General features: G+C 41.1%; 1 protein-coding gene across 1 annotated transcript; it reads left to right on the top strand.

Moving 5' to 3' along the window:
- Positions 1-12,294: 12,294 nt before the first annotated feature.
- LOC147354159 (vomeronasal type-1 receptor 4-like) lies at positions 12,295-13,245 on the top strand. The gene has a single exon (XM_086355141.1). The coding sequence runs from the start codon at positions 12,295-12,297 to the stop codon at positions 13,243-13,245; it is 951 nt and encodes a 316-aa protein (XP_086211267.1).
- The last annotated feature ends 6,520 nt before the right edge of the window (positions 13,246-19,765 follow it).

The raw sequence follows: 19,765 nt of genomic DNA, 5'->3' as shown, positions 1-19,765 counted from the left end.
GCATTGGAGAAGGAAATGGCAACCCACTCCAGTGTTCTTGCCTGGAGAATCCCAGGGACAGGAGAGCCCGGTGGGCTGCTGTCTATGGGGTCACACAGAGTCGGACACGACTGAAGTGACTTAGCAGCTGATAACTCAAGGACTTAGACGAAAACTGGGGAACAATTTCTAGCTCGGTTAACAGAAGCCCTACAAAAATATACAAGATAGACCCCGCTTCAACAGAACACCATTGTCCTTAACACCCATTTTATCTCCCAGTCGTCCCCAGACATCTGAAAGAAATTAAACAAGGCAGAAGCCATTCAGACCCCTCAGTGAGACCTTTTAAATTTAGCCTTTAAGATTTTCAATAACCAGGAAGAACAGGCAAAGCTAGAGAAGACGCAATGAGATCAGGCCAAATGCCACCTTTTAGCCACTGCCCTACCTGGCCCAAACCTCCATCAACCAACAAAGACAGGAAGCCACCTGGGCCTTGCTTCAAATGTGGCAAAAGAAGGCCACTGGGCCCACTTGTGCCTAAAGCCAAGGCGCCTTCCAGGTCTGTGTCCCAGCTGTGGGAAAAAGGGACATTGGAAGGTCAACTGCCCAAATCCCCCTTTCGGGATCCAGACATCCCCTCCTGGTCCCGGGCAGGAGTCCTCCAACCCAGCTCTGCCCAGCCTCCTCCTCCTTCAGTCACTGAAGAATGAAGGTGCCCAGGGCTCCAGGCCCTGACCCTCATGTCCTCTAAGGAGCCCAGTGGCAGGTAAGCCGATCTCTTTTCTCTTCGACTCAGGGGCCACTTACTCTGCTATGCCTGCTGATTCTGGAAAAACCAAGATGTCCCAGGTTTCTGTTACGGGGTTGATGGTTTAATATCTATGCCATGAATAACCGAGCCCCTACCTTGCACACTTCAAGATACCCCATTTTCCCATTCTTTTCTCATACTCCCAAAATGCCCCACGCCTATTCCTGGGAAAGACCTTCTCTCAAAATTCAAAGCCTCTATTACTATCCAAGCCCACCTTCTGATCTAGCCTGGTTATTGCTCCTTAACACCCACCACCTCTGACATTTGTCTACAACAAGCTCCTTTCTGTTTCCAGACAAAACTCTATAAACAATTCTTACCCCCCAACTAGGAACTGTACCATCGCACCTCTGTAATCACACTTCGCATCTCTTCTTCCCTTCAGGCAGATCTATCATGTCTCAGGAACTGCAGGACATTCTCTTACTTTCTCAGGGAGGCTCCCTTCTGCCTGTGGTGTAAATACTCCTCTTGTAGGGCCTATGCTATGCTATGCTAAGTCACTTCAGTCGTGTCCGACTGTGTGAACCCATAGACGGCAGCCACCAGGCTCCCCCATCCCTGGGATTCTCTAGGCAAGAACACTGGAGTGGGTTGCCAGTTCCTTCTCCAATGCCTGAAAGTGAAAAGTGATAGTGAAGTCGCTCAGTCGTGTCTGACTCTCAGCGACCCCATGGACTGCAGCCCACCAGGCTCCTCCATCCATGGGATTTTCCAGGCAAGAGTACTAGAGTGGGGTGCCATTGCCTTCTCCGTTTGTAGGGCCTACACTGGCCGAATTCACTGCCTGTCTCAGAGACTCCTAAGGAGTTCCCTGAAAGACTCCTATTTGCTATCGATTTCAGCTGTTGTCTTCTTACTCCTGGAATATTTTTCTTATGTGGAACCAGCACCTATTTATGTCTTCCCACTAATGGACAGGAACATGCACCCTGCTATATCTGCCCCAGATATTTCTATTGCTCCTAACAATCAGACCCTCCCTATCCCACTAACTCATAAGCGACCCAGATGGGCAATTCAATTTATTCCTCTATTGATCAGTTTAGGAATAGTTGCTGGAAACAGAAAGGATTGGGACAGGGACTGCAGGACTCACAACCTGTTTAAATTACTACCAAAGCCTTTCTAAAGACCTCATTGACAGCCTAGAAGAAATAGCTACTAGCCTTATCACTACCCCAAACTAGTTAGATCCCCTGGCATACAGGGTCCTCCAAACAGAAGAGGGTTAGACCTCCTCACAGCAGAAACAGGAGGCCTATGTCTGTTTTTGGAGGAAGCCTGCCGCTTCTACACCAACAAATTGGGTGTTGAAAGGAAGCAGCAAGAACTGTGACAAACGGCCTCGAGAACATGTCCACGTCTCAGTAAGTCATGGGAAAACTGACGGAGGAGTTGGAATTGGATGCCCTGGATCCCACCTTTCCTAGGTCTTCTCATTCTACTTACCCCCATTCTAACTTTTGGCCCATTTTTAATGCGTCTTTTGCAAAATTTCTTCCGGACCGCTTACAAGCCTTCACCAACCGAACTATCCATGAGCTACTTCTATCTCGCTCAAATTATCAAAAACTTCGACCCCACACAAATCCCCTTGATCCACATTCCAGGCTTTTCTCATTTCCTCCTGCCCCCCACAATGCCTCTGTCCTGCAGGAAGCAGTTAGGGAAGACTGACCTTCGGCCCTTATCCTAAATCAAAAAGGCTGGAATGATAAGGCCTCCGTGGGAGCTCATGGTAGAAATGGCTCATGATGCTGACCTCGCAAACAAAGAATAAAATCACAGTGACCCTTGAGACTGACCAAACTGACCTGCTGACACCTACCTGCTCAAGGCTTTGGGACCACCAGATTGCAGACCTCTGGCAATGTGACCGCAGGACTCAGCTACAGGCTAAAAATTAACCATCCCTTCAGAGAATTTTTCATTTGCAGGGTATAAGAAAGACCCCATCAGAAAGGGAGGACGCTGGTTCTCCTCAAGGGCCAGTCACCCTCTCTTTTCCCTCTAATAAATTTCCCTTTTCTTTGGCTAACTGCCCAGCTCACTTTCATTTTCTTCACATTCGCCTTGCACTTAGAGGTGATTTAGTTTGAATTGCACACTAATCCTGTTTATGGTCTATTAGATCTATAGATCATCCTGTTTATGGCCTATTAGACATACAGTGTATATCTGCTTTAATCACTCAAGAAAAGGGTGAATTGGCCATAAGTAATGGAGAAGGGCATGGCAACCCACTACAGTATTGCTGGGAGAAATCCATGAACAGAGGAGCCTGTCAGGCTACCATCCATAGGACTGCAGAGTCGGGACACAACTGGAGCAACTTAGCACGCATGACCATAAGTACACAATGTCCTTTTTAAAGATAAAGATGCATGAATATTCAATCTGAGCCTGTTTTTCACTGCCCATGACCCAAAAGTGAGAAAGCAGCTTTTTAAACAGAGATTTTCATGCCATAAATCTGCAGGCATTTGGAGGCCCCAAGCGTTTTGCTGTAATTGCAGTGGAACAAAAATAATTTACAAGTTGTGTGTATGTATTCAATGTATGGACAGAATTTTAATATGAGAAAGGCTCTTGCCTGCAGGAGCCCATGTGGCCATTTATCCATACAGACCTGAGAGTGGAAAGGAATTAAACTCTTGTTAGTCCTTGACCAAGGGGGGATGCAAGCCAGTGAGTGTAAGTCCCAAAGTCTTGTTCTTGGTTGGGACTGTTCTGGGTACATCCTACGTGATTTCTCAAAAGATTCCCTCTCCCCCCTCCCCTCAATTAGTATTGCACCATTGTTTTGTGGTGCTGGAGAAGACTCTTGAGAGTCCCTTGGACTGCAAGGAGATCCAACCAGTCCATCCTAAAGGAAATCAACTCTGAATGTTCATTGGAAGGACTGATGCTGAAGCTGAAGCTCCAATACTTTGGCCAATACTGCTGCAAAAAGCCAACTCATTGGAAAAGATCCTGATGCTGGGAAAGACTGAAGACAGGATGCGAAGAGGGAGACAGAGGAAGAGATGGTTGAGTGACATCACTGAGTCGATGGATGTGAGTTTGAGCAAGCTCTGGGAGATGGTGAAGGACAGGGAAGCCTGGTGTGCTGCAGTCCATGGGGTCATAAAGAGTCGTACATGACTAAGCAACTAAATGACAACAACATTGGGCCAACAAGAATCAGGAAATCAAGCATCATCCTTCACTTCATCGTGTGTACGAAGACGGATTGTGGGTTAATGGCTTAGCGTTGAAACGCGCTCTATCACCACTTACTGTGACGAGCTGTCATAAGTCTTGTGCTTTGATTTTTGCCATAGAAACAAGTCAAGATAAAACTCTGAATTCTATACCCAGCACCACACACACACACACACACACACACATGCACGCGTGCATACCCATGGCAGACAGGACCACATATTTAAGCAGTTACCCCTCCAATCGCCAACATTTTCTCTTCCATCTCCATCTCTTCTTCCGCATCTTGGGCAGCACAAATCATGCCTAATTCAGGAGTCAAAAGTTGAACATTCTTCGCAATGTAAGTTACTCCTCACTTTTCTTCAGCATCTGTGAATTTGTTGTTGGTTGGCAGGAAGCCTAACTGCTTGACTTGTGTGTTGATGTGGCATATTATGACTGGCTTGTACGTACCTGCTCATAAGTCATCTTACAAATAAACAAATAACCCAATTAAAAAATGGGCAGAGGGCCTCAACAGACATCTTTCCAAAGAAGACACACACATGCCACAGGAATAGGAAAAGGTGCCCAACATCACCAACCATCAGGAAAATGCCAATCAAAGCCACAATGAGCTATCATCTCACACCTCTGAGGATGGTTATTATCAAAAGGTCAAGTGATAAGAAGGATGGGTGAGGAGGTGGAGAGAAACAGGACCTTTGCACACAGTCTGTGGGTTGGCAGCTGTGAATCTGAAAGTAGCATTTTAGAAATGGGTCCTGTTTTGTTATTGAATCCTTAAGTGAACCATGCATACCAATTAGCAAGGGAGATGTTAAGAACAGTGATATTTTCAGTTCTCCTCCTCAACTTTCAGTGTTTGGAAAATCAACATAAAGAATGTAGCTAGCCATTCCTGGGTCCTTTCTTTAGTTTGGTCAAGTGATCTATGCTTCCTTTTAAATGATTTGGTCTTCAGTCGTCTGCCTTAATTGCTACAAGTGTGTGTCCATTGAAGCATAACTTTTGGTAGTCCATTCTGAAGGAGATCAGCCCTGGGATTTCTTTGGAAGGAATGATGCTAAAGCTGAAACTCCAGTACTTTGGCCACCTCGTTCGAAGAGTTGACTCATTGGAAAAGACTCTGATGCTGGGAGGGATTGGGGGCAGGAGGAGAAGGGGACGACAGAAGATGAGATGGCTGGATGGCATCACTGACTTGATGGACATGAGAAGAGTGAACTCCAGGAGCTGGTGATGGACAGGGAGGCCTGGTGTGCTGTGATTCATGGGGTTGCAAAGAGTCGGACACGACTGAGCGAGTGAACTGAACTGAACACAAATCAGGTTACCTTGACATCATGTTACCTCATCCAAGCCTGTCCTACGCACTGTACAAGTCAATAAATCGAGAGGTGAGATGTTAGGGCAAGAAACAGTGACTTTATTCAGAAATCCAGCAGACCAAGAAGATGGTAGACCAGTGTTCCAAAGAACCATCTTCTCTGAGTTAGAATTCAGGTTTCTTTTATACTAGAAGTGAAGGGGTTGAAATCCCGGATCTTGGATGTGTTAATTTCTTCCTTCCTGCAGCCTGTTTCATGGGCTTGGTCAGGAGGTTTCCTGTGAGCTAAAGAAAGGTATTTTAGCTTGAAGTTCATTACATGGGAGGCAGGGTTCGCAGAACTGGACTATTATGTATGTTGTTTAGTTGCTAAGTGGTGTCTAACTCTTTGTGACCCCACGGACTGTAGCTCACCTGGCTCCTTTGTCCATGGGATTTCCCAGGCAAGAATACTGGAGTGGGTTGTCATTTCCTTCTCCAGGGGGCTCTTCCTGACCTGAGGAGTTCATAATTAAATAATAATAGCAGCCAAAAATCTGACCAGTGCTCTTAAAGACACATATTTTCATGGTACCAAAGAAACATCAATTATTTCTAAGAGGGGAAAGAGTGTTTCTCAAAGTAGTGGGGACAAAATTGGTTTTAAAAAATGAACAAAAGGTATCTTGTTGAAATAATACAGAAAGAAAATCTTCATGGTTCTGGATGTGAAAAGGGGTGCCATTCAAGATATGAGGTCACATATTACTGGGCAACTGATCCCATTAAGATGTTTCTTATTTTAAGTGCAAGTGGCTCTAAGTTACAGAGAAATATGTCTAATGTTTATGTTTTGGAAATGATCTTCTAGGGTCATTTTGTCAGTATTCTATTGATGTGTAGTTGATTTACAATGCTGTGTTAATTTCTGTTGTACAGCAAAGTGATTCAGTTACACATGTATATTTTCTTTTAAAAATATTCTCCATTTTGGTTTATCATAGGATATTGAATATAGTTCTCGTGCTATCCAGTAGCACTTTGTTGCTATCCATTTTATATATAAAAGCTTACATCTGCTTACTTCATTTTGTATTATGGTTTGCAAACAAAGCCTAGTAGCTAGTAGCTCAGTCGTGTCCGACTCTTTGTGACCCCATGGACTGTAGCCTATCAGGCTCCTCTGTCCATGGGATTTTCCAGGCAAGAGTGCTGGAGTGGATTGCCATTTCCTTCTCCAGGGGATCTTCCTGAACCAGGAATCAAACCCGGGTCTCCCGCATTGCAGGCAGACGCTTTACCTTCTGAGCCACCAGGGAAGCCCCTAAAACTCTGGATCAACAGAAAAATGTCCACGAGACTCTGAACAAGAGCTGTGAGGTTGGGGGTGGAGGGCTCTGATGTGATGGTGGATGATGCACTTGAGATGCATAAATCAGGAATAAGCTTCTAAAAGAAAAAAGAAGAACAAAGAGAAGGAAAAAAAGAAAAAAAAGTAAGCTGTACCTTAGAAAACTCCAGTCATCCTGTGGTCAAGCAGAAGCCATGATGTAATCAGCTTTAAGCTTGGCAAAGCAACGACAAACGATAAGTTTAAGACTTTGAAATACTGAAATGACCTCACCAGAAACCATTGACTTTCCCACTCTGGGCCATGAACTCATACTTCCACAGTTATATCACTTACATCCATTCACTGATGATCTTTTTGAGTTGCGTTTCCAATACCTTGTTCCCACCTTGGGTGTCTTTGCAAGAAAGAAATGATTATCAATATTTTTGCTGCTAAATCCCATCTGGAGACATTGGCACATGATTTTATGAGTCATTTTTGTTGCCCATGGCACCTCACATTATTACACAGAAGCACTCACAATGTCTATGTATAACTGGATCTTCAATAACCTCCAGAAAACCAAGACTCTCCCTGTTGGCTATTTATTCAACATCCATTTTCTCCTTTTGCCTTACTGTTTGACTTCTGAGATTTTGGAGGCAGTCCATTGTTTTTAGCAACATCCCAGGCTGAGAAAACTGACTTTTCCCAGCCTTCCCCATGGTGGGATGGTAGTGTAATTAGATCATGGCAAATGACAGATACTGCATAAACAAATACTATTACATTCTTTCAAAGAAGTGCTGACTTGGCTGGCGTATGCTTTCAAGTCTTGGCCTTTCTTTTTCAGTAACTGAAACGTAGACACTTTAGTTAGAACTCTATCACTGAATATGGAGATAACAAGGGCACCCCCAGTGAATCTCCTGGTTCCAAGACAGCATAGCATTCTGTGCTCCCAGTGGTAATGGCTAGTTAAGTAAGTAAGTAAGTGTTAGCCGCTCAGTCGTGCCTGACTCTGCAACCCCATGGACTGCAGCCCAGCAGGTTCCTCTGTCCATGAGATTTTCCAGGCAAGGATACTGGAGTGGGTTGCCATTTCCTTCTCCAGAGGATCTTCCCAACCCAGGGATCGAACCCGGGTCTCCTGCACTGCAGGCAGATTCTTCACTGACTGAGCTACAAGGGAAGCCCATCTCACATTTCAATAAATTATAAAAAACAAACAAAAGTACCTCTGTCCCAGGACAGAGTAAGAGACCTATTGTGTGTTTTGGCCCATAGAAATTGTGGCACTCTGGGCCACAGAAAGAAGTCAAAAGAGCCCAATATCTATCAACTTGAGAATGAATGAAAAATGATGCTATAGTAATAAATTGGAATATGGAGCAACAGGAAAAATACATTAACTTCAGCTACCAATCTAAACTTCTATAATTCCACAAATATATCTTTGAGGTTAAAAAAGAATCCAAGTTCAATAACAATGTGTGTGTTAGTCAATCAATTGTGTCTGACTCTTTGTGACCCCATGGACTGTAGCCTGCTGGGCTCCTCTGTCCATGAAATTCTCCAGGCAAGAATACTGGAGTGGGTTGCCATTTCCTCCTCCAGGGGATCTTCCCGACCCAGGGATCAAACCCTGGTCTTCTGCATTGCAGGCAGATTCTTTACCGTCTGAGCTACCAGAATAAGACCACTGACAGAAAGTGAAACCGAATAGTATTTTCACAAAACACATGCAGGTTTTAAATTTATAAGGAAAAGCAAAGGGATGATAAACAAAACAGAAAAAGCTGAAACCTAGACCTGAGGATCTATAGTAAGGAATGGTGACTGTAGTTGATAATTTTGTATTGTGTACTTGAATCTGCTGAAAGAGTAGATCTTGTGTTCTCACCAAAAATAAAGGAAAAAAAAAGAAATACGCTATGTGTGGTGATCAATGTGTTAATTAACTTGATTGTGGGAATCAGGTCACAATGTATATGATTATCAAACCATCACACTGTACACTTTAAATACATTACAATTTTATTTTTCAATTATACCTCAATCAAGCTGGCGGGGGGGAAAAATACCCACAATGGTTAACCCTGGGGGGAAGAGAAGACTATGATGATTTATAGAAGCATACTCAAATGTTCAGAGTTATTGCTAATTTTCTATCTGTTAAGCTGTGTTGTATGTGTGTATGCATTCTTTTCCCATTTTTATATTTTACATACAAAGAAAGGGAAAAGACTCCAATGCTGGGAAAGATTGAACGCAGGAGGAGAAGGGGACGACAGAGGATGAGATGGTTGGATGGCATCACCATCTCATGGTGATGGACGTGAGTTTGAGCAAACTCCAGGAGACAGTGAAGGACAGGGAAGCCTGGCCCTGCTGCAGTCCATGGGGTCGCAGAGTCTGACATGACTCAGCGACTGAACAACAACATCTTACATGTTATGAATGAAATATTGAGCAGTACAACTTTTTATTTAAGATGTAAATAAAAAAACATTTAAATCTTATTCTGCGGCTTTAAAATGAGCACTAGAGAGACCTCCTTGGCAGTCCTATGGTTAAGACTCTGCCCTTCTGCAGGGGGCGTGGGTTTAATCCCTGATTGGGAACTAAGATGCTGCATCCCCTGAGAGGTGGCCAAGGAAAAAGGAAAGAAAAAAGGGAGTCCACAGCACACTCTGTATGTTATAATCTTGAGTGATGCCTGTGTTAGTTGGATTACGATAAAACTCACTGCGCTGCATTATGCTTGCCCTTTATAGAATGTAAAGGAGCTGAAACACGCACAATGGACTCAGGAAGAAAAGTGAACGTGTCCTCTGAGGAGCTGCTCTGGAGGTCACCTTTTATCAGGTCCTAGGGGAATTTCCATCAGCGGAGTGGAAACTAACTTTGATCACTTGTCTAGATTCTGAAGTTTACTTTTTTGTTTACTTAATGATGTAGATCAACCTGGGAAAAGTACGTCCCCAGATCGTGCCTTTGCCCCCTTGTCAGTAAACCTAATAAGTTTACCAGGAGAATCATTTTGCATGTGGGAGAGCAATTTGCTGCCCCTCTGGGCGCATCAGGATGACCCCAACAGACAAGGTGCTAGAGACAGCAGGCGACAAGGGGGCCCGCTGGGAGGACACGCTCTGCCATCTGGTCCCTGATATACAGTCTTTGCGGGTCAGACCCGGCCTTTCCAAGGTGCTTCCACCTTCTTGGGGAATCTGACTGCTTTCCTTAAGGATCTAAGACACAGCCTCAAGAAAGAGACCGCGGTATGCAGACCTTTCCAGTATTCCCATCCCCCATCGGAAGCTTCCTTTTTGTTTCAGATTTAATTTCCTGTTAATTTTCTGTTTGACAGAAATTATACTTCACCTTCTTCCTTACTTTATTGTCCCGTTTTCTCTTTTCTTCCATATATGCTGTTTTTACTTTCCTTTATTCTCTTGTTTCTGGGTATCTCATCGTTTTCCACTCTTATTTCATTGTCTCAGTTATGCTTCATTTAAAAACTGTATCAGATTTCTTCACTGTATTTTGACTTTGCAGTTTATTATTCACAATGATTTAAAAACTCCATACATTCCATGTATTGGCTATGCCTCACCTTACTTATGTTTTCATTCTTTTTATTCTCTACACTTTATTTGCTTTTCATATACACTTGATATAATTTGATTCAGTGTCACTTTACTTCTTTTCTGTTTTTTGTACTTAAAAATTTTAATTGAAGTGTAGTTGATTTACCATGCTTCAGCTATATGGAAGAGTGACTCAGCTATACATATGTATATATATATATTCACATATATATATTTATTCTTTATCAAGTTCTTTTTCATTACAACTTATTATAAGATGTTGAATGAAGTTCCCTGTACTATGAAGTAGAACCTTGTTGTTTAGCTATTTAATATATAGTACGCATTTTATTTCTTTTTTAATCACCCGTTAATCTCACTTTTTACTGTATTGTCATAGATAATATACTTAATCTCAAATTATCATACCTTGTTTTCAAAATGCTTTATTCACAGACTAATTATAGCATTGTTTTTTAAGAGGTTTTACATGTTGTTATTGTATTCCTAGATTGAACAAATTTTTATATTTAAATGGTATCATTTTTTCAGATGTATTTTAAATTTCTTTTTACATTGGCATATAGAAATCCAAATGATCCTTACCCTCCCTTCCTTTCAGTAACCTTGAAAATCACTCTTTAAGAGTCTAATAAATAGGCCAATGATTTTATTGTTTTCCTAAAGTTTATATAATCTGTCAAAGATTAGATAGTGTCACTTTCTTTCCTACTATTATACATTTTACTTTCTTTAGTATAAAGTCCAGGAAAGAGTCATAAAATCACCATGAAATATAGAAATGGTGGTAGCAGATAATTTTACTTACAGCCAATCTCAGTGGAAAAGCTTTCAATATTGAACACTTACTATGACACTGTAGACATTGTAGCTATTATCATCAAGGTAAAAATATACCTTTTTCTTTCTATGTAATTAAATATCTTTATCATCACTATAGGTTGCATTTTATTACATGATCTGATGCATATATTAAAGCCATCCTACATGTCTTGTGCCTTTAGTAGTCTGGATAATCATGCAGATAAGGTTTCCGATGTTAAACTTAATATCCGTGTTTGAGAGAATTATTTGGTCAAATGCTTGATTCCTTTTACACGTGGTGGACACAATTTTCCAGTTATTTTGTGTAGCTCTGTATTTCCTTTGGTTCTAGAAACAGTTCTGTAACTGTGGTTTTCACATTATCTTTGTTCAGTGTTGCTACCAAGCTTATGCCAACCTCATAATGTGACTAACGGCATGTTCTCCCTTCTGCCCTTAGCAGTGGTTCACCAGTACGATTTGTATCTGATGTGTTTGGCATGCTTCAACACTGAGATGTTTGAGAATTCGTCTGGAACAATTTTTGCTACTGTTCAATTTTATAATGACAAGGATTGCATATTTATGCTTTTCTATTATTCCAGTATCTTTGTTTGGTAAGTTAGGTCTTCTAGAAAGTTGCCCACAAATTTCTTAAATTTCCAATAATCACAGTATCGTGTTATTTTCTAATATTGACAACTTCTCCAGCACTCTCTTTAGAAAAATTTAATCTTGACATCATTTGTGCTTTCCCTAAGGGAAATGTTACAGTACCCCATAGATTTGTTGATTTTATGATTGTTCTGAAGGATCTAACTTTTCTATATGTTTTTACTTTCCATATGAAGTTTGTGATCAATTAACTTCTGCTTTTGCTTGTGTTGATTCCATTTATTTCTTTGTAGGATTAATTTGCTACTTCTTTGCTAGTGTCATTCTTTCTTCCTTCCTCCCTCCCCACATTTGAAATAGTCATTTGAATCCTATTCTCTTTACAAACCTAATTCTGTACTCTCAGACTTTTAAGAAACCCTGGAATTTAATCCCTGGAAATGACACATCTTGGCCTGAAACACGGAAGAGCTGAAACTACGAACTCCCTCTCCTTATGCTGAACCATCAGATACCATATTCTTTAAGAGGCTCTATTATTTATAATTTCAAAATAGAATTGATTTTGCTTTCTTTGAAACCTGGCGAATCGAAGGAAAACATATAAAACAATATGAAGATAATGTTTTCAAGTGATGCAATCTTGGGGTTTTTCTTCGTATCTCTGATTTGTATTGGGCTCATGGGGAACTTGGTGCTCTTCATACTATATATAGACACTTTCTTAACTCAGTCTTGCCTGAAAAAGCCCATTGATGTCATATTCATACACCTGACCTTGGTCAATGTTTTGACTATCTTGTTCAAGTTGATACCAGACGTCATGCCATCCTTTGGAGAAAGATATTTTCTGGACGATGTTGGTTGTAAGACAACTTTGTACATATATAGAGTTACCCGGGGTCTTTCCATCTGTACTACTGCTTTCCTGAGTGTGTTCCAAGCTATCACCATCAATCCTCTTAACTCTAAGTGGGCGTGGCTTAGATCTAAACTCTCGATGTGCATTTACCCCTCTTTCCTTTTCTTCTGGGTCATCAACTTGCTCATCTATATCCACATCATTGAAACTGTAAGGGCAAGGAACAATTTCACAACTGCTGGTCTTGGGTATTATACCATATACTGTCAAAGCAACCAGTTGCAACACCGCTATTCAATGGCATTTTTGAATGCCATGGTGCTTCGAGATCTCCTCTTTGTGATCCTCATGATGTGGTCCAGCGTCTACATGGTGACCCTCCTCTACAAACACCGCCAGAGAGTCCAGCATATTCACAGCCTCAGCCTCTCTCTCCAGTCATCTCCTGAAATCAAAGCCACCCACACTATTCTTTTGCTGGTAGGTTGCTTTGTTTTCTTTTATTGCTTAAACAACTTTATGGCCTTCTACTTGCTTTATTTACCCACGAAAAAACCGGAAATGGAGAGAATTACTGGGATAATTTCCTCCTGCTACCCATCCCTGTGCCCTTTTGTGCTGATGAAAAATAAAATTTCCAAAATGACTTCCTTCCTTTCACGGGGGACAATTACCTTTTCTCAAAGAACATTTAGTAGATGATCTGATGCTTGTATCTTTCCACAACAGAGCACTCTCCAGCATGGACTGTTGAGCACTTAATTTGCGGTTAGTATAATTCCCATTGAGGTGGAAACTTAGAAATACCCTCGCATTTGAAATCTTCCAATGAAGAAGAGTACATAAATGTGAAATTAATAATTTTCATATTGATTCCTTAGTTAAATTATACTATTATGTATAAATTAAAAGTATTGTAAATATGTCATTGAAACTAACTTTATCTGCTTGGTTTTGCTGTTTTCTGAAATGTGGCTGCTTAGAAATTTAAAATTACATGGTGATTGAGTTAATTTCTATTCAACACTGTTGCTCTGGGAAAAGTCATTTATGTATTCATTAAACATATAATTGCATGGTTTACTTTTTCCCAGCACTATTTTAGAGGTTGGGCATATGTTGATGAGTAACATAGGCCATATAGAGAATATTTATAGTATAGGAAAAGTATAAGGGTGTATGACAGAGCTTTAGAAAGACAGCAGGTTAGGAGAGCTGAGAAGGATAGGAATTTTACTCTTTTGCGTAGTTAAATGCCAGTGTTTGCTTTTCAACGTCTGCATATATTTATACATAATAATAGCTCCACTTATGTTATTGTGCGTGTATCATACTTCAATCCACTCTCTTATGAGAATTTTAATGAAATGTGTTCCTTCATTTTCAATAACTTTTCTTCAGGAAACAAGGCCCTTTGCGGAGTACTACACTATATTTGTTTTAAATAAATATAATTTGGCAAACTATTTCCTCAGCATCTGTTTATCATTTTCAGATTCTGCAATTTTGAGGTCTTTTATTTAATTCACTGTTCCATTTAAGTACCCAGAGATATGTAAGTGAAACGGTAACTTAAAATTTTGCATAATGACTTTTCATCATGGCTGATGGATTCTACATCGTCCAGACATCAGATTCTTCAGCTGAACCCTTTTCATTCAGTGGGTCACTTATATTTTATTTCCAGCTTCCCATGGTGCAGACAAGATATCAAACACCACGTTGATGGGTGCTTTTCCTCTGAAGAGATTTCGTTTTCTCCATGAGCTTTAAAATTAGTGCTTCATCCTTAAAGTCTCATAGGGTTTAAACTCTCTATGTAGTTTAAAATAGGTGTGTTTTTCATTGCTGCTTCTGATAGCCAGGAAGTTAGCTGAGAGTAACCGAGAAGCGGCCTGCTGCTGCTAAGTCGCTTCGGTCGTGTCCGACTCTGTGCGACCCCATAGACGGCAGCCCACCAGGCTCCCCTGTCCCTGGGATTCTCCAGGCAAGAACACTGGAGTGGGTTGCCATTTCCTTCTCCAATGCAGGAAAGTGAAAAGTGAAATTGAAGTCGCTCAGTCGTGTCCGACTATTCGCGACCCCATGGACTGCAGCCTACCAGGCTCCTCCGTCATGGGATTTTCCAGGCAAGAGCACTGGAGTGGGTTGCCATTGCCGTCTCCCGAAAAGCGGCCTAATAGCCGCCGAATCCCACCAAGCAATTTACCAGCCCTGCCCCTAATATTGGAGAAGGAAATGGCAACCCACTCCAGTATTCTTGCCTGGGGAGTCCCAGGGACAAAGGAGCCTGGTGGGCTGCCGTCTATGGGGTCGCACAGAGTCGGACAAGACTGAAGAGACTTAGCAGCAGCCGCAGCAGCCCCTAATATGTTCCCACCAGTTCTCAAAAAAGTCAGGGGCAAGTAAAAAAAACAAAACAAAACAAAACAAAAAACCCACCTGGAGAATGGTGGACCTTCCCTCCTCAGCACATGCACACACTTCACACCATTCTGTACTAAAGCAAGCTTGGTGGCCATTGGACTCACTACTTATAAATATTCTATGAATACTGAATACATGCATCTAATTGTAACAGACTGAATCATGAGAAGGACGTGCACGGTAGAGCATCTTGGTATATAACCTGCAACTGTCAATCAAGGCTGTCAATCAGCGACACTCCCCCCCCTCCCCCCCAGATTATTCAAATGATCCTGCCTTAAAACCTCGGTGACCCAGGGCCGTTTGCCTCCCTTTGCCTGGCCTACCTCTCTCTTGAGGTGTCCTCTCTTTCTTTGTTTGTGTGGGCTCAGTCGCTCAGTCCTGTCTGACTCTTTGCCGCCTGTTCTTTCTTTCCTTATAGTTAGTAAACTTTCTTGCTAGGGTAAGACCTTAGATTCTTCCTTGCGTCCTTACCAAGAACTGAGGCCCACAGGAGGGAGGGTCTCCAGACCCTCCTTCCACTAACACTTCTAACCAAGATGTGGTTTGGACATGCGTGTCAGATGAACTTCAAGTTAGGAAGTTGTCTTCCATTTTTAAATGATGGTCTCTTCTCCACCAGCTGTGTTATATCTCTGTGGAATTGTTACCCTCATTTAGCCCAAGTGTTATTCCTCCTTAAAGGTCTCCACACCCTTTCTGTGACTTGTCTCCATTATAGTGCTTACCTCTTTGGTCATCACAATGTGATATTTTTTTCTTTGGCTTTGATCTACCAAACTCAACTGAGCATCTGGCATCTTCTTCATGTATCTACTAATTTTTTCCTTAATTTTTGTAATGAAATTAACATGCCAACGATTATGCCCTGCTATGAATTTTCAAAATAGACATAGCCAATGTAACCAGCACCCAGATCAAGAAACAGAACACTCATGCTCCCAGAAACCTTGGCATGCCCCTTCCCAGTCATTACCCGATAAGGGTAGCTACTAACTATCTGGAACTAATAACACCATCTACTGTAACATTTTTAGGTTAAATTCTCCTCATTTATTCTATAAACTTTTTTTTTTAAGCTGTATTTGAGTCTTTTCAAATACTACCTTAGATGGAATTCCATTCGGTGTCTTGGTTCCACCATGTGCATCAGCAAATCTCACCCCACATGCAACCCCAGAACTTTGGTTCCCATTTTATTGTGTCTGGTTCTGCTTCCCTGGAGATAACATCTAAGGTCAATAAATTCTAAATGTAACTCTGAAGGTTTCAAAGTATTCTGTACTATCAAAACAAATAGTTTTTTGGACTTCTGTGGTGGTCCAGTGGATAGGAATCTGCCTGACTGCCAACGCAGGAGACACAGGTTTGATCCCTGGTTCCGGAAGAATCCACAGGCCTCTGGACAACTAAGCCTGTGTGCCACCTCTATTGAACCTGCGCTCTAGAGCCGGAGAGCTGCAGCTGCTGAGCCCATGTGTCCTAGAGCGCACTCCCCACAGCTAGAGAAGCAACTGCAGTGAGAAGCCCTCATTGGGCAACTAGAAAAAGTCCACACACAGCAACAAAGACCCAGCACAGCCAAAATAAATAAATATTAGAAACAGATTGCTGTCTTCCTAAAAAAGCAAGCAAAAACCCAAATGGTTTCTTGGCAAAGGGCAGTATTTTTACTTATTAATCCCCAACAACACCATTGAAAAATATTTAACTTGGCTTTATTTTTGTTGCAAAATATGATAAATCCTCCAAAAGTAGAATTCCAATCATCAGAACTGAAAATTTTACTGAACAGTCTCTTGAAACTGGTTTACTTTTCAATCCATGACACAAAACTTTCTCAACAGTGGCTAAGTTAAATTGTATGCATCAAAAAAATAAATAAATAAATTGTATGCATCAGGCAACAGGCAGCTTTGCCATAAAAGCAGCAAAGTTGCGTACAACTAAAACAATTTTTTGTTTATATTTTCTTGGCTCATTTAAATTATATCTACTAAGTGAGTAAAGTGAAACAAAGATAAATAGCATATGATAATGTGGATGTAGAATCTAAAAAAGTGATACAAATGAATTCATTTACAAAAGAGAAACAGACTCACAGACATAGAAAGCAAACTTGCCGTTACCAAAGGGGAAAGGTAGGGGGAGGGATAAATCAGGGTGTTGAGATTAGCATATATACACCACTCTACATAAAATGATAATCAACAAGGACCTATTGTATAGAACATTAACTCTACTATACATACATACATATATAAAAATATATATATATAACTGAATCACTTTGCTGTTAACACCTTAAACATAGCATTGTAAATCAGCTATCTCCAAAGCAAAACAAAAATTAAATAAAAAATCATATTACACCTTACAGCTGGAAGGTATTAATTATGTATGCTTTAAAAATACAGATAACATAAACAGTACAGAAAACTTTGGTGGAATATACATTTTTGTCTCAATACACTATCTAAATAAATCTATTTTCTTAAAATGAGACTATTAATCTCAAAACTATTTAAAATCAGCAACACAAAAAATAGTATTAAACATATCTTTCTAAGAGACAGATAGCACAAGTAAAGTAAACATTTTGGCATTAAGTGTTTTCATTTGGTGGGGCATAAGATGTTGCATAGAGAAAACTTTAAATCTATTGTAAGCAGCCCACTATTACCCAGCAATTATTCACTTCTGATTTCTTATTAGTGGTGCCCTGAAAGTAAATATTTTCGTGGATGGACTTTTATATTTTACCTGTTGATGCAGACTACTTTTTTTTTTTTTTTTGGTGTAGACTACTCTTGACATGACAAATAGACTAGGAGGCATTTGTTTCTCCAGCAAATATGGATTAATTTGGGACCATGCAACCATGGCGAGTCATGATAAGTTCTCGAATGGCAGGGAAAGTAGAGTACTTTCTAGAGAGGAAAAAGAAGTTGGTGTGGGGAGCGGGGGGTGGGCTACAGTCAACAAAGACTCTGCTGCTTTCATTGGCTGAGTCTTTACCTTTTTTTCTCATTGCGCTCTGCTATCTTTTTAGGGTGTGAGAGAGTCCCCTTCAGGTCCCCCGACTCTATTTAGTTGAGGTTGCTGTTTATTCTTTGTAACATTTCCCATTTTGATCAAGATCTTCCTTGGCTCTTGATGGATGGATGGATGAGAGGTAGAAACGTCTAGCTATGAAGTAAATATATATCCTAGGGATGTCATGTACAGCCTGGCAATTCTTATCAATAAGATTATACTGTACATTCGAACATTGCTGTGCTGTGCTTAGTCGCTCAGTCGTGTCCAACTCTTTGCAACACTATGAACTGCAGCCCACTAGGCTCCTTTGTCTATGGGATTTTCCAGGCAAGAATACTGGAGTGGGTTGCCATACCCTTCCTTCTCCAGGGGATCTTTGTGACCTAGGGATTGAACCCACGTCTCCTACATTGCAGGTGGATTCTTCACCTGTTGAGCCATCAGGGAAGCCCACTGGCAGATATCTAGAAACCAAATAATTTAAAAGGAAATATAAATAGATCATTTGACCAAACTAAAGAAAGAACACAGAGATGGTTAGCTACATTCTTTATGTTGACTTTCCAAATACTAAATGTTGAGGAGAACTGAAAATATCATTGTTCTTAACATCTCATTTGTTAATTGGTATACATGGTTCACTTTAGAATCCAGCGACAAAATTGGACCCATTTCTAGATGTTACTTTCAGATTCACAGCTGCCAACCCACAGACTGTGTGCAAAGGTCTCCATTCTTCCACCCCCTCAACAATCCTTCTTATCTCTGACCATTTGATAATGGCTGTCCTCAGAGGTGTGAGCTGATAGCTCATTGTGGTTTTGATTGGCATTTTTCTGATGGTTAGTGATGTTGAGTACCTTTTCTTGTTCCTGTTGTCATGTGTATGTCTTCTTTGGAAAGATGTCTATTGAGGCCCTCTGCCCATTTTTAAATTGGGTTATTTGTTTATTTGTAAGAAGCCTTTGACTGTGTGTATCACAATAAACTGTGGAAAATTCTGAAAGAGATGGGAATACCAGACCACCTGACCTGCCTCTTGAGAAACCTATATGCAGGTCAGAAAGCAACAGTTAGAACTGGACATGGAACAACAGACTGGTTCCAAATAGGAAAAGGAGGACGTCAAGGCTGTATATTGTCACCCTGCTTATTTAATTTATATGCAGAGTACATCATGAGAAACGCTGGGCTGGAAGAACCACAAGCTGGAATCAAGATTGCAGGGAGAAATATCAATAATCTCAGATATGCAGATGACACTACTTTCATAGCAGAATGTGAGGAGGAACTAAAAAGCCTCTTGATAAAAGTGAAAGAGGAGAGTGAAAAAGTTGGCTTAAAGCTCAACATTCAGAAAACTAAGATCATGGCATCTGGTCCCATCACTTTATGGGCAATAGATGGGGAAACAGTGGAAACAGTGTCAGACTTTTTCTGGGCTCCAAAATCACTGCAGATGGTGACTGCAGCCATGAAATTAAAAGACACTTTACTCCTTGGAAGGAAGTTATGACCAACCTAGATAGCATATTGAAAAGCAGAGACATTACTTTGCCAACAAAGGTCTGTCTAGTCAAGGCTCTGGTTTTTCCAGTGGTCATGTTGGATGTGAGAGTTGGACTGTGAAGAAAGCTGAGTGCTGAAGAATTGATGCTTTTGAACTGTGGTGTTGGAGTAGACTCTTGAGAGTCCCTTGGCCTGCAAGGAGATCCAACCGGTCCATTCTGAAGATCAGCCCTGGGTGTTCTTTGGA

The sequence above is a fragment of the Bos grunniens genome, chromosome 18 (assembly GCF_055505025.1).
Source record: "Bos grunniens cultivar Pamir isolate PY7600 chromosome 18, Bosgru_T2T1.0, whole genome shotgun sequence".
Lineage (NCBI taxonomy): Eukaryota > Metazoa > Chordata > Mammalia > Artiodactyla > Bovidae > Bos > Bos grunniens.
The sequence above is the reverse complement of the archived record's forward strand: the minus strand, read 5'-3'. Positions and strand labels throughout refer to the sequence as shown.